The 15,777-nt window shown below is 48.6% G+C and overlaps 1 protein-coding gene across 1 annotated transcript in view; it reads left to right on the forward strand.

The window, feature by feature from the left end:
* Window positions 1–307: 307 nt before the first annotated feature.
* The window catches only part of Tspan2 (tetraspanin 2), a 39,437-nt gene continuing 23,967 nt past the window's right edge, over window positions 308–15,777 (forward strand). The window contains exon 1 of the mRNA XM_051198828.1: window positions 308–476. Within this exon, the coding sequence (XP_051054785.1) occupies window positions 408–476 (69 nt within the window). The 5' untranslated portion in view covers window positions 308–407. The remainder of the gene's footprint in view (window positions 477–15,777) is intronic.

Consider the following 15,777-nt stretch of genomic DNA (forward strand, 5'->3'; position numbering starts at 1 on the left):
GGCCACTGGGTCTACAGGCTTCGGGTCCTACTTAGCTTTACCACCTGAAGTAACCTTCCTATGTTTCCATAATCACCGAGAATAACTTCAACTATAACCGCCGGCCTCAAAGGAGTCTGGCTGCTCGCGCACAGATGCTCGGGTAGCTACAGGAGCCCGCACCCTTCAGCGTCAAGAAAGGTGGTGCCACTTCCGAGGGACTGGAACTGGTGCGCGGGACCCGGATCTCCATCCCAGGGCTCCCCCATCCCAGGCCAGCTGGCCGCTCGCGTCCAGGGTCCCCGCCCGCAAGCCACGCCCACAGGTCACGCCCCTCCCAACCCGCCCCGCCCCTCCCGCCGGCGCCCGCTGCTCCCGGGGCTCGGCGCGGGCCTGGGGAATCAGGAGCCCGCTGCCGGGGTCGCAGTATGGGGCGCTTTCACGGGGGCCTGCGGTGCATCAAGTATCTGCTGCTCGGCTTCAACCTGCTGTTCTGGGTGAGACCCGAACCGGCGGGCCAGCTAGGGGGCCGGGGTCCCCAGGGAGGTGACCGCAATAGAGTTGGGCCCTGGGGGGGCGGGGGTGGTAAGGCAGGGTGTTCCAGAGGCGCTAAGCAGACAAAGAGGGAGGGGACAGATGGAGGGGGAAAGGACAGAGAGACGCTTGAGCCACCAGAGCCAGTGAGAAGACCGGTGCCGTGCTTCCCCGAGAGAAGCCATCATCCTCGGTGGCATCGCCCTGGGGTGGAACCAGGTGCGGGGACCCAGCGGGCCCCCACATCCCGAGGTCTGGGGCCCGGGTGGCCGGCGCTTCCTGCAGCTTGCCATGCACACACACCCCCTTTGCGCGCTGCCTTCTCGGGGGAGCCGGCGTCTGGTCCTGGGCGCTGCAAGGGAAATCCCTACCCTGCGGCTGCCTGGGGTGGCGCCCCATCCCAAGAGTGTGTGAACACACCGCCTGGCTCTGGTGGTTTGTTGGGGGGAAAACGGACAGTAGCAAAAATTAAGGGAGTGGGGGAGGGTCGTCCTTTTCTTGGGCATTAGGGGAGGGCACTGCTGGGTGGGCAGTGGTGGGTGATAGTCTATGAGGGGTTAGAGAATGGGGGGCTTTGGAAGGGCAGCAGCCTCCACCAGGCTCCCTGCCTACAACCAATGCTCCTGAAATGATCTCATTCAACTTTGCAGGGTGGTGTAGACCTGGCAACATACCCCAGTTAGAGATGCACAGAGGCAGCCATAGAAAGAGCCCAGGCCCCAGTCTCCTGTGTTAGCAGGGCATGGTTAGGAGTGGACCATGCCTGGGATACTCTCCCAGGCCCTGGAGAACCATCAGAGGTCCTTTCTACACAGTCCCTGTTGGCCTTCCCGTAAGAGAATGCTAGCCAGCATTGCTACTCAGATAGGCAGGATGCTGGAGGCAATGCTGGTCTCATCTGCTCTAAGAAGGCTGTTTGGACAATCAGTAGTTAATTATTGAACAGTGAGCTCCACTTGTGTCTACCACCCCATTAGCCTGGGTGACTCCAGCAGCTCTAAGCTCTTCAGAGGTCACGAGGTCATGACCAACATTGTCAGCAATGGACAGTTTCTAGGCAGTACCTGAGGGCATCCCTGAATTTTAAAAAGTCCACATAGATTTTGTGCACCTGAGCATTTGCATCTATCGCACTCCAGGAAGGAGTATTTCCAAGTGCCCTTGTGCTGTATTTCTTTAGAAGTCTGGCTTACTTTCAAAAGCTGTTAATTATAGATGCAGTGCCACACTGACACCCTTCAGTCTCACTGCTTACAAATTCGAAGTCTCATGGGAGTTCAAGATGGAAGTCTTGGGCTGGGCTTAGTGTGCGTTTTGTGCCAGCTTCCCCAGACTTATCAAACATTTGCAGTGGGTCAGGGACAGTGCTAGGCACCTTATATGTATCTGTGCACCCCTTGCTCACTACAGTTGTGTGCAAGCGGGTCTTGTGCAAGCAGGTCATCCCCATTTTAAGACACAGAGACTCAAATAGGTCACACAGCTATTGAGCAGCAGAGACAGAACTCAAAAGCTGCCTACCCCATCCTAACCCTGTGGGTGATCCAGTTAACCAGCAGTCCCCAGAATGTGGGAAGTTTTCAGAAATGGGCATTCTCGCCTCAAGCCAGACTTACTGAATCAGACACTGTGGGAGAAAGGGGCCCAGCAAGCTATTCTAGACCATCCAGGTAATCACACCCCATAGGCATGTGTTTCAGAACCACTCTTAAACAGTTGCTAGATAGGTGGGGTCTGTTAGCTTAAAGCACTGTCCTCTTAGCTAGTACTCCAGAGGAGCAAATGAGATCAGTGCATGCTAAGCAGCAAGAACAAAGTTAGTCAGAGTGTAACCAAGTGACGAGTTTCACATCCCTGGTCATCAACACAGTGAGGAAGAGAAGCAGCAGTTAGTGAGGTTTGAGTGTCTGTCGGAGGTTAGAGGTGGCTTTTCCTGTGTGTGACCCAAATACAGAGTTCAGGGAAGGAGCAAGAAGCCTGAAAATCTTCTCCTGGGAGACCCTGGAGCTCAGCCTCTGAAGAGCTGGGAGGATGGGGGTGTGCAAAGGCAAGCCACCAGCTAGGAGCAGAGCAAGGAATGTGGGACCTCTGAGTGACAAAGCCATGAGATGAGGCCTGAGTGCAGAGATGTGCTTCGACAGAGGGGACATGCCTGAGCAAGCTAGTCCTACTTCCAGGAGAGCTCCTCATCTGTGGATTGGAGGGAGGGTGTTGTGGCAGGATGCAAAGGAAATGTGTGAAGTACCTGATTCCATCTTCCAATGGCAGCCATACATAGTGGGGCCTTAAAGTCATTTCTTATTTTTATTACTAAGTGCCTAGCACACAGGAACCATTCAAAAAAATAGTAGCTGTCTTCCTCCCGATGCCCTTTCTGTTGGCAAACTGTATCTTTGTGTGCCAGTGGCTTGCATGTGACTCCTTTGGTGGAAACTATACATTATCCCCGTAATTCACACTTGGGAATTTTCCCCACTAAAGCTTACTACTCCTGAAAACAGGACAAATTTCTTCCTGTTGTTTTCATGGCCATTCCCCTCAGCACCTAGAATGGTGTCCAGAACATAGGATGTACAAACGCTCCACAGAGTGAGTGAACAAATCTTCATGTTAGACACCTGGGTGCCAACAGGCTTCCTGATATTTAGACATCAATTGCCAACTTTATCAGAGAGCTGGCCTGCCTTTCTCTGGTCTAACTTCATTGTATAGATGTTGATCTTGGCTTTCATAGACTGAGCCAGGAGAGAGAGAGCTAAGAGAACCCAGTGAGAGGGCAGGCCCTGGATGAGCAGCAGGTGCAGGCAGCCTTCTTGGTAAAGTGAAAGGGACAAGCTGAAACAGATAGCTAGCCCCTTGGGGAAGTCAACTGTATGGGATAAATTATTCACACACCTGACTTCCTGTCACTAAGGGAACCAGATTCCACAGACGCTCTGCCTTGGCTTCTAACGTTTCTTTCCTGACTGCAGAGCTTTGCCAGGAAGAAAAACTTCAGCTGTGATACCCATAGATGCCTTTCCTTTAGAGGATTAGGGTCTCCCCAGGCGACAATACTTCCTGCCCTGCCAGAAGTTCACTAGGAGGCAGGCACAGAAGCTGTAGAGTGTGTTTTGTGGTCTGTGATTCACAGATCTTTTGGAGCCTCATCCAGGCAGCTGCCTTGACATTCCCCTCAGCTGTGTTTCTAGATTGCTAAACATTCAACCACACCTTTCAGAAACAGCACAATGCTTCCCAGTCCAGGGAACTCAGCTGTCCTCATACCAAGTGATGAGTGCTTTAAAACCCAAAGTAAAGCCTGGTCCCTGGCCTGACTAAAGTAACTTCTGATCTGCTAGTTGATATCTGCCTTGTCTTTATCGGGTCTAACTTTAGGGACTACAGTCACAGCATTTGGTATAGTCCTGACTGTGCTGAAATCACCTTTGTTTTTTCTTCCCCTCTGTTGCATAGCAATATAAATAAAACACTACAACCTACCAGCCACATGCGTTGGTCTGAAGAAAAGCCTAGGCACTGTTTATTCCTTGGTTTATTGTTGTCTGCTCAGCGTTTTCCTATCATTGTGCTGCTCGGGGCTGTTCAGGGTTGTGTCCAAGAGGAAGCAAGGCTGTTCCTGGTTGAAAGTCACATGCCATATATGGCAAGTGGGAAAGTGGTGTCCTTTCTTCCTCACCATGATGGATGCAACTTTGGGTTTTCATTTGGCGATGCCTACTAGGTGCTTCTGAAAAGGCTGTTGCTGGAGGTGCGGGGGTGAAAGTTATTTGACTCAAACAAAGTTTATAGCTCCTTCTCTCTCCCACACATCCACACATTTCAAACAGCAACTGTAGAGCAGCCACTTGTAGAAAGGATGGTGGAGGGACTGGAGAAAGACCTTTTGGGGTCTCCCAGATGGCCTGCTGTCTGTCCATGGCCCACACTGCTGATTTCTGTTTATGTGGGAAGACATAAGCAGTGGCCAACTTCCCCTATTGTGCACCAGAGGGACGGACCTAGGGGTTCTGGGAGAAGCAAAGAGTGCACAATAATACGGTCAGTCTGGAGGGGCCAGAGCTCTGGTTCTAGTGTGGCATAGACCTTAGGCAGGTGCATGCAGTATGGCTATCCAGAAAGTTAACCCTGAGAGGTGGATTCTGGTACCACACTGCCAGAGTTTATCCCTGGCTCTCTAGGTCTCACTACCTTGGGGACTGGGCTCAGATGTTTGGCCTCTTCGAGCCTCCATTTTCTCACTTGTAAAATGAGCATACTAAAGTAGTATGCAAGTCACCTTGTGACCTTTGTGCAGATAAGACAAGTTAACATACCCAGCACTCAGGAGGCAGAGGCAGGTGGATCTACATAGTGAGTTCGAGGCCAGCCTGGTCTACTTAATGAGGTACAGAACAGACAGAAATACATAGTGAGACCCTGTCTCAGACACAAACAAACAAAAGCAAGTTAATATATGTAAAATTCTGCATGCACATAGTACATGCTCAATAACCTGAGGTCTGTTAGTGATGGTGATATTCAAATGATACCTAAAACTCAGGGACCTAAAACTCAGGAGGTCCTTAAGGAGAGGGAGTATCCAAGTGCCCTCTATGCCACCAGTCCACGTGACTGGAGTCTTACAGCTTATGGAAGACATGGGGTCCTCGTCTATGATCCATTCACTCAGCAGATGCCTGCCTGCCTCCTCACCCTAAGATTCAAAGAATAATACTCAACCCTACACCTTTCCTAGCCCCCATGTTATCTTTGATATTAGTTCAAATCTAGTCTGGTCTTTGCACCTCAGAGGCAGGGTCTGTTATGAGCCAGCATCCTCCCTTCTGGTCCCTCTGCACCTGAGAGAGTCAAGAGGGCTCTAGATAAAAGTTCCTGTGCACTTGCCCTAGAGCAGAGCTGCTAAGTGTCTGCCGTGCTTCTGTGTTCCCAGGTAGAGGCCAAGGGAAGGAGATGCGTCTGGCTCTGGGGGCCAGGGCAGCTCTAGTATAATGCTACTATCGATACTGGAGACTGTATTCAATTATATATTCTGACTTATATCTATAACATCTATAGCAAGCACACAGGTGGCATGGGCATTGGTACTTTAAAGACACTCTGAGGGCCTTTGTTTGAGATGTGGTCTCAGGAGCTCAGAGACCCTTGTTTCTGCATGGCAGGGTGACCCTGCCATAGGGCTTGCTTTCCATGGTTCTTACTTCTGTTACCACTTTATAATCTTTGTCCTAAGGGTTTTTCTCCACTAATACTGGGCAGTCCGGATTGCCATCATGCATTGTCTCACAGTGTTGTTCTAGATCACCCTGCCTGAAGTATCTCTGGGTAACCTCCAGCCTTAAAATCGACAGAGCTTGCATTACATGCTTGCTCTCCTTGTTAAAGTGAGTGACCCAGCCCTGACTGAAGCAAACTGTGTTAGGTTTCTAAGATGTAGAGGAAGGTGGACTAGAGATGGGAGCATCCGCAGGCAGGGGAGACGCCTCGTATAGGAGTTACCTTGGTCTGCCTTTCTCACCGTCCTCGACTTTCACGATTACCACGCAAACACAATTTTTAATATACAAAATGCTTACACATGATCTCATCTTATAATGAATTATTAGTAACCTCTGTCTTCACAGCCTTTTATTTTTAATTTCCATAATAATTTAATTAGCCCTGTTTTAAAGTATGAGCTGAAAGGTGCAGTAAATAGAATGCCCAAGGTTTTCTCCTTTTCCACCCTGTCACAGCATTAATGCATTGGGATGTGGGATACAGAGTATAAGGAAAGAAACTAGAGGACCAGGAGATGGCTCAGTGGGTGGGAGTAGTTGCTGCGTAAGTGTGGGGAACCGAGTTCCAACCCCAGAAAAAGCTGCTCATGGCTGTGTTGGCCTTTCCCCAGCACTGATTGGGGGTGGAGGCAGGAAGGTCATTGGCACTTGCTAGCTGCTGTCCTAGCTCCAGATTCAATGAGAGGGATAAGACAGAAATAAATAGGCACCAGGCATATACACGTGGACATACATACAGAGAAAGAAATGAAGAAAAAAAAAAAAAAAAAAACCTCCTGGAATCAGGCATAGTGGCTCACACCTATAACCCCAGCATGCAGAAAGCTGAGGCAGAAGGATTATTTAGCTGAAGACCTGTATCAGCTACACAAGACCCTATCTCAACAAAACAAAACAAAATTTCTGTTGACTTGGGAAAATGTAGTCTACGATCAGAATGATGATAGCCAGTGTCAGGATCAGTCTTGAAGCATTCTAGAGATGCTGGGACAGAGACATGCATAAAAATACCATGGCGTGTGGCAGACACAGGAGAGGGGTGAGGAGCATGACTGGTCAGTTTAAGGCAAGTGAAAACAAGGTGGAAATTGAGAAAAGCTACACAGAGAGTTAATTTTTTAAGAGACCATTTAAGAAATTAATTTCTGCATCAGAGGCTTGAAGGACGAAAGTCATGCCCAAGCCTAAGGCCAGCAACTACTGCTTTTGTGAGCACAGCCTCGTGTTAACCCCTTCAGTCCTCACCACAGCCCTAGGAAGCAGTAGCTCTTGTTCCGAAGTTACACCCAGGAAATAGGGATACAGGACACAGAACTGGCCAGCGGTAGCTGAGGTGCCAACATCTTTGTCTTTAGCCTTCCTGAGTCCCCAGACTAACAGGGAGATAGGAGCTAGGATGAGTGTGCAAGCAACTTCTACACCTGCTCATCCAATATGGCGGCCTTGCAACTGAACACATGGGGCTGTTTAGACTTAAAGTTAAATAAGCTGTAGTATTCTTGTCCTTAGTCCCATTTACCACATTCTAAGTACTCAGTAGCCATCAGTGTTGAGTGGCTACAATACAGGACAGCACCAATGGCAAATGTTTATAAAACTGGGGCTGTTTTGTGTGTGTGTGTGTGTGTGTGTGTGTGTGTGTGTGTGTGTGCCTCTCCATGTGTGTGCTCTGTTGTACCCCTGTATAAGTGTATACGAGTGTATATGAACAACCTCAGGTGCCAACCACGTTTTTCTTTTTTATACACGGTTTCTCGCTGGCCCAGAGCTCACCGGGTAGGCAAGGCTGGCTGGCAGTGAGCTCCAGGGATCCTCCTGTCTCTGCTTCCCCAGCACTGGGATTGCAAGGATGAGCAGCTGGCTTGCTTTCTGCGAGTTCTGGGAATCAAACCCAGTTCTCAGTATTGCGGTAAATAAGGATCAGGATAAACAAATAGGCCGAATAGATGTTTATTCAGGGAGAAATAACTTACAACCTAGACAGATGAACATCAGGAAATTCAACCCGATCCTCTCCTGTCCGAGTCATGCCAGAAAGAGAGAGCCTTTCCTGGCCCTCTTCGACCTCCTTCCACAGGTCACTTCCGCCCATGGCTCCACCCCCCCAATGGGTGTGGTCAGTGCCACAGAAGGACTATCTCACTACATCTCAGTCCTTGCTAAACTAACACTTTAATATAACTAAGCCATCTCCCCACCTCTCACTAGAGGAAGTTCTACTATACTTACTCTTTTGTCTCATAACTACATGTTAATCTTTTCTCTTTCTAACGTCTTAAATAAACTAAATTTAAAGAAGTGGAGGCATTGCCTCTAAAGGGCACCAGCTTTCTGGTGTGGTTTTCAAAGCTGGAGGGAAGTCCAGCTGTCAGCAAAAGCAGGAGGACACTGGCAGAAAAATAAGTACCATGGGGAGGGAGGTGCCTACTTGAAGATTAAGCTTTTGGTTTGAATGGAACAGTGACTCTATCAGCATGAAGTGCCAGGCACTCCCAGCTCTAAGTATGTGGCTGAACTCCGAGGCACTCTCCCTACTGACCCCTGCAGATAGGTGAGCTCCTGCAGACAGGTGAGCCCAGGGTTAGCTCAGTGTCTGGATCAGGGTTTGAACAATCTGACCATACCCTCCTGCCTAAAACCCCAATCTCTACCTGCTCTACAGTTCATGCAGATGGATATGTTTGCCATCCTGTCTATGGGCATCGTTATTCAGTCTGAACACTCAAAAGAGAACATTTCTAGAAAAAACAGGTACTCCTAAAGTCAGCTTATAAATGTGAGCACACACATGTGTGCAAGCATGCATGCATGGGTGCATAAGAGTGTGCATGGTAATGAACAGGGAGGGTAATGCCGTGAGGGTAGGGCAAGGGCTAGGGAGTGGAAGGTTGCACTGAAAGCTGCACGATTCATCCTTCAGCCTGAAACAGACTGGTACAGCTCCTTAGTGACCTCAAAGCAGGTTCTAAGAAAACTATTAGGAAGTTGTCTAGAGAACACCAGCCTAGGTTTGTGCTGTCTGCTCTATTCCACCCAAGGTAACTTCTTGGCAACCAAGTGTCTCAGCTTGTTCCAATCTGAATTCTACACATAGCATTTACTTTCTGCCACCATTTCTCACTGTAATCAACAACTGGGTAAACAGCACTAATAGTGGGCCGTATGTAAGTGTCCTGGTGACTGAGAGATGGCTCAGAGAGCATACACTGCTTTTGAAGAGGGCCCTTTGGTTCCTAGTACCCACACTGGGGAAGTCATGACTGCTTGTAACTCCAGTCTGGCTCTTCTGGCCTCCATGGGCACCTGTACTCATGTGCATGAGGGGATATGTGTGTACCTGAGTGCACACACAGACACACACCATCAAAAATAATAACATAAATAAAAGAATCCTAGTGATGTTCCCAAAGTCACCCTCTCAGTGTCCTTAAAGAATGATAGGCAAGCGCATAGATGCCATCTAACATCCCCTCGCTGCTTATGCAAAGCTCAGTACATGACATGACATCATGTCATGACATCAGTCACTGTGGTTGCCAAGACCAGTGTTTGTGCGTGCAGGGGGCAAGACCAGAGGTGGAGACCAACTCAAGAGATCTTAGCAAAGACAGCTCAGCCCTGAGTGAGAAAAGGAGGCAGTGAGTGGTGAGTTTAACTCAAAGCTGTGGTTTAATAGATTTGGGCTTTAGTTCTGAGTCTATATGATCTTCACTGATAAAGCCATCTACTCCCTGACATTAGTCAATGGCCTGGAACTTTGTTTCACTGTATAGGGAAAACAACAAAGCCATCATCTTCCCCCAAATTCTTGCTCTTCCTTAGTCTGTTCTTCCCCCGTACTTCTTTCAACCCAGGGTACCGTGTGTACAGACATCCATAGGTCGTCAGCATCCCCTTTCCTGGCCAGGTTCTTCCCCAGGTTCTTGTCTTTCCCTGAAATTTCTCCTCCCCACAGCACTTGTAAAGCACCTCCCAGCCAGTCAGATGACCCACTCAAGTTCGCTTCATAACAACTTCCACAAACAGAAAAGGGTGTGTTTGTCACAAATACGCAGTCAAGTGTTCTTTCCAGAGAACAGAGCACTTCTGATCCTATCAAGGTTTGAACTGCAGCGTAGACAATAAACACTGAGTCATCATGAAGTACTCTCATGGGGCAGCTCAGTGGGCATAGAGGCTTGCTGCTAAACCTGATGACCTGAGTTCCAGCCCTGGCTCCCACATGGTGGAAGATGAGAGCCAGCAGGTTGTCCTCTCTCTTCCATATGCAGTCCCCTACACAGTGCACACATGTACCCTTACATACACACACATGCACACACAGTAGATAAATAAATAATTTGAACATATGCTCTTACCTGAAGGAAGCACCAGCTTGCCCTTATGAAGGAATAAGGTCAAATCACAAACACTGGAGTCTCAGGTGCCACCAGCCATTTTCAGACAGCAGTCCTTCCTCCCGGTGATGTCAAGGACAGGGCAACAGGTCCTTTGGATACTCAGCCCTTGTATTTTTTTTTTTTCTGGTAAAAACCCTTGCTTCTGAGACAGTGCCGTCTGAATCCTGGCCTTGCTTTCATTACACAATACGATGAAAGTCTTGGGAGCTGGTTTCCCACTTTGAGCAAATTAGTGTCATTTGAAGCAAATGTGCTTGTGACATCTGCCTGCTGCAAAGCTGAGGCGGCGCTGCCTTCGTGGAGGCATAATGGGGCTTCAATCAGATCAGGCATCGGGAGTGCTCATTAGGACTCCATCTAGGATGTGAACTGCCACCACAAGCAGGTGTTAGCTGGAAAGCATTTAATAGAGACTCTAGGATAGAAGCCTCATTTTCAACTTTATGTGACTTCATCCCAACAGAGAGAGTAGCAAAAGAGCTGGAATTGCGTGCACATAGTGTTCACCACGGGGAAGCAAAAACATAGGGCTAGATTTGTTCTTCTTTTGTTTAGGGCAGTATATGTGCCTGTGTTATTGCAACCACATGAAGTGTGCATACCTTGGCCAGGAATAGGGGCATGGGGGCTTATTCTTTTCGAATATGTGTGGTGCTCACATTCCTGAAGGCTTAGGAAACCTGATAGCCAGTTCTGTGGTGGCGTTGCTTTCTGATGGTGGTGGGTATTTTGCTGAGTGCCTCCAACGCTGTATATGAACCACAGTTGCTGTGTTTCCCAGGTGCAGGTAGATTTGAAAATAGTACTTTACGAACTCCCACCTTAGCTGTGAATGTGGTGATTTCTCCTGGCAGCCTTCTATCCGGACTAACATACAACAGAAGCGCCTGGCCCTGGGTTCAACCCCGACCCCAGAGAAAGGGAAGGAAGGAGGGAGGAAGGAAGGGAGGGAAAGACAGGGAAAAGGGGGTAAGATGGAAGGACAGGGAGAGGCGGGAGCATGGAAGAGGATGGGGAGGAGGAGAAATATGAGTTCGAGCTGAACATGGTGGTACCTGTCAGTAATCCCAGCAAAAGGCTGGGGCAGAAGGATCACAAGTTCCAGGCCAATCTGAGCCAAGTAGTGAGACCCTGCCTCAAAACAGACCAAAACATACACAACACCAAAAAAAAAAAAAAAAAAAAAAAAAAAAAAGCCTAGAATAGGTCATTTAAATTACATAAATTGAGTTGAGTTTGTGTACATGTGATGGAGGCTCGCGTCTGAGTCAAGATCCAGCACTTCTGGCTTTCAGAAGATCCTCTGGTGGGCAGAAAGAAAGCAGGCTTTCTGATGTCACTTCCTATAAATATACTGCTCCACTATGCGCACCCTCCCACAGTTTCACCCAGCTCTGACAACCCATGTGTGCATGTACACACACACACCTGTCAAAGGTCTGATCTCCAAGACCCTCCGTGCTGAGGATAGTCCTCATCATATATGTGTTTGAGGAGGAGACGCAATCCATTCCACAGCTGGCTGAGCATGCCTGTGCCTCCCCCACCCCCTCCACCCCCCACCACAGCTAGCTTCATTCTGCAAGGCTGAGAGGAGAATGCTTAGCATCCAGCAGCCACGAGCTGCCCCTGCTCTCGCAGAGCTCAGGCCTTTAAAACCCAGAAATATTGAAATAGCAGCAGTTATGTGAGCTATGAAACAACACACATATCTAGGCCAGGCCAGGCTTCCCCAAGGAAGTGACCTGAGAGCGAGAGTGAGGGGGAGTCTCCCTGCTGCGGGCAGTGCTGAAGAGCACGTAGGCCCATGAAGCAGCCAGCAGATGCCCCCTCATGAGACAAGACAGGGAGCCTGACTCAGGCATCTGTGTGTGTGTGTGGGGGGGGGTTCATTGCTTCCCACCAGGGCATAAGCACACATGCTTGGCTACATCTCCCCCTGGGGATGCTTTTGGCCCAGAAAGGATCCTCTCTGTTTCATCAACAGAGAGCTGAGTGGCAGCTCACATTTGCTCCCTGTCATGCAAGTGGCTAGTGTTCAGGAGGGGAAAGCAGGGCATGGCATACTGGCAGACCAGCACAGGGAGTAAGGTCTTCATTCTGCATCTTAGAACTACCTCCCTCCCTACAGCTGGATGTACATGTCTCTCTTGTTCGTTATTCATAACTGAAAAAAAAAAAGGAAAGAAAGATGGGGCTCTCATTAGCAATCCTTGAATGGGGGAAACAAGTGCAGGAAAATACAACTGAACCGCACTAGCGGTCGGTCCTGTAAGACTGGTCCTGTGAGAGCCGTCCTGTGTGAGAGAGAGGTCCTGTGTGAGCGGCCCTGTGTAAGCGGTCCTGTATAAGTGGTCCTGTGTGAGCAGCCCTTGCCTCAAGCTGAAGGACTTGGTTTTGCCAACAGTTATTATCTGGTAGAAACTTTTTGTCCATTCGCTTTGCTTCAAAACACTTTAAATCTGGTCTTCTGTCCTTTTTGCCACTGAGTTTCAGACCATAAACTGTCTCTCTAAAGACATCTTGGCAGTTTTCTGTGTCCTGCAAACTCTCCAGACCAGGGGTAGCTGTTGAAATAACTTGCCCATGACATTGTCCGCGGCTGTCCTGTTTAATAATGGGTCCTTGTGACCCTGTCTGTTCCTCATGCTATGTTCCGGTTCCCATTTTCCCCTTTACTTAGTGCATGTTTATGCAGTGGGTTCACTTGTGTTCCCCAAACCTACGCTGTCTGTCTTCCCTCTTCTTGATTTTCTTGTTCCTATTGAAGATAAAGTCTCACTATGTAGCTCTGGCTGGTCCAGAACTCACTAGTAGACCAGCCTGCCTTCTAAATCACAAAGGTTCTCCTTGCGTTTGTCTCATAATGCTGGAATTAAAGATGTGTGTCATCACTTTCTGGCTATTTATTTATTTATTTATTTATTTATTTATTTATTTGATGCTGTTTTGGGGGACAGAGTTTTGCCATGTAGCCCAGGCTGGCTTAGTACTTGCAATGTAGCCTGGGCTGGCTAGCACTAGTTACATAACCCAGGCTAGTTACATAACTCACAGTAATCCTCCTGCTTTAGCCTTCTAAATCCTGGAATTACAGGTACACACTATCACACCCAGCTTTCTCATTGCATTTTTGGAATGCCATGTGTAAAACTGAGCCACAAGAAAAGGATGGCTACTGTGCTCTCTTGTGAACGTAGTAGCTGGGTTTGTGATAGGCTAGCCTTGAATAGATTCTCACCCAGTGGCTTCTCTGTGGGACCCAGAAAATTTCAGAAGTGCTAATTCATCCTCTCATATGAATCTTTGCCTCCTAGGTCATAATGGATGCTCCAGTAACCTTTCTGTTTGCTGATTTTGGGGTTTTAGTATTCTTATTCATTAGTTTTTAGTAATTACCACCAAGGTTCAGCTCACTCTGTTGTATGAAAGTCCATTCGTAGGCCAGTGAGATGGCTCAGTAGGTGAAGGTGTTTGATGATCTGAGTCCAGTCGTTAGGATGCACACAGTATCAGGAGATGATGAACTTCCAAAAGTTGTCCTTTGATCTCCACATACGTGCCATGCCCCCCCCCCCACACACACAATGGATGACTAATGGAAAAAGAAAAGTCCATTCCTACAAAAGTAACTGCATTTGCTCCTTATAATTCTTGTAGGAACACTGGTAGTAATCCCTTCCCTAGAAGGAGAGAGGCCCTCAACAATGTTCCCTCGTTGCTAGTGATTCTCAATGGTCCTCATGGCATCCCCTCTGCGATCCTCAGTTACCTGAGCATTTTTTCTGTGGCTGCTCGCTGTGTCTGGCAACATTCAGCCTCCTGCTCACTCCCACCAAGAGATGAGTTAAGTTCCTCTCCCCCCTCCCTCGGGGCCCTGCAGTGGGCTTCCCAGGATGATGGCAGACTAAGCAGCAGCCATGACATGGCTGCCCTGCAAGCCTGTGATGGTGACGCAATATGCTCCCCAACACGGGTGTCTTCCTCAGCATATCCCGGAGGTAAGGAATGACTCTCTCCCCTGTGTTGTTCCTTCTGCCCCAAGCTTTCTAATCCCATGATTCTTCGCTACTCCGGGAAATTCACCTCACTCTCTAAGGTCTAGATCAGAGTGGGGATGACTGTCTGCGGGTGGTGAGCTCTGTGCCCTCCCCTGGTGATGCGCACTGTGCTCTTCCTCGTCAATAGGATTCAGTTGCCGGCTCCTATTGCATCAATTCCTTTATGTGCCGTCTGACATATCTCTGAGATTGGACCATGGTTGACTGTTACTAATGTATAAAGAAGAAATAAATAAGTGGATGGAGATAAAAGTGAGGGCAAGAAGGGGATGGGCACTCTCTCGTTTCTTGCTTCAGCCTTAGCTGAATGTAGATATAGTATGTCTAAATGCAAAATGGGCTGAAATTAAGAGCAGTGTGGCATAGGAGACGTGGGGCCCTACTGGGTTAAAATTGAGGATCGAAGATGGCTGAAAATTTCCCTTAAGCATGGGGGAGGGGGCGGAGACCATCGTCTAGCTACGGGGAATGCACACAGCAACGAGAACCTTGCATGACGGGAAGCTTGCTCCCTTTGCTCTTGACTGGGATGGAGTTAGTGTGATTTTTTTCCCTTTGAGCAATTTCTAGTGTGTAGTACACCGACCTCAAGGACAACAAACATGGCATCTCATGAGCCTGACAGAGCTGGAGCACTCAGAAGGGCCGAAGAGTTACATGGTGCTGTGCTTCCTTCCGAAGCAGACACGGTTCTGCTTCTCATCACAGAAGCCCTGGCCAGCTCCCTACCCTCATGTGCCTGACACAGCCCACAGCACTCGGGGAGGATTCCCTGCCACAGTGATGATATTCAGCTAAGCCACAGTGTCCTTGACCCAAGGAGGAAAGCCTTGTCTGTGGTTTGGGGTTGGGGGCGTGGGTGAGCAAGCGCAGATTTTTCCCCATTGCCCAGTGGCTCTAAATTGCAACCTCTCTTTTCATTTTCCATTATGCCTCAAACACATCTGTGCCAGAACGAGACGAATGGATTGTGTCTGGGAGGATGATCCAGACAGCTATAAATTAGAGTTTGTGTTCAGAGATTCCAAAAATGTGGCCTCGTGGTAGGGTGTCCCTGAGACTAGTCACCTCCTCCGTAGTCTGTGTGGTGGCTGCTGGTTTGGGCCCAGGGCCTCTGTCAATAGATTTTGCTTTGTGTTTGGAAACTCTGTCTTTCCATTAAGGCACTAGAGAGACATGGAAGCAGGGAAGCCTGTGAGGTTTGCTGGGCAGACACATCCCAGGCAGCCCCAGGCATTTCTAGGGACAGGTTTAACCAAAGACAGTGTTCCTCCCCAGGGACCCCAAGGCTGGTACCTTCCTGAGTTAAGTACAGACCAAGAAGACTCTCCATTTCCCATCGTGAACAAAAAAGCTAGTATGCAATGCTTCTCTAAAGCTATGTTTTCAGGCCTAGAAGGCTAAGGCAAAATTAATGTAGAGCCCTTAGAAGACAGAAGAGAAACATTACCTGCAGTTCTACCCTTCAAAGATAAATAATGTTATGCCTTAGCATGATTTCATCTCATGTTTGCATGTCAGCCT

The sequence above is a fragment of the Phodopus roborovskii genome, unplaced genomic scaffold (assembly GCF_943737965.1).
Source record: "Phodopus roborovskii unplaced genomic scaffold, PHOROB, whole genome shotgun sequence".
NCBI classification, from domain to species: Eukaryota; Metazoa; Chordata; class Mammalia; order Rodentia; family Cricetidae; genus Phodopus; species Phodopus roborovskii.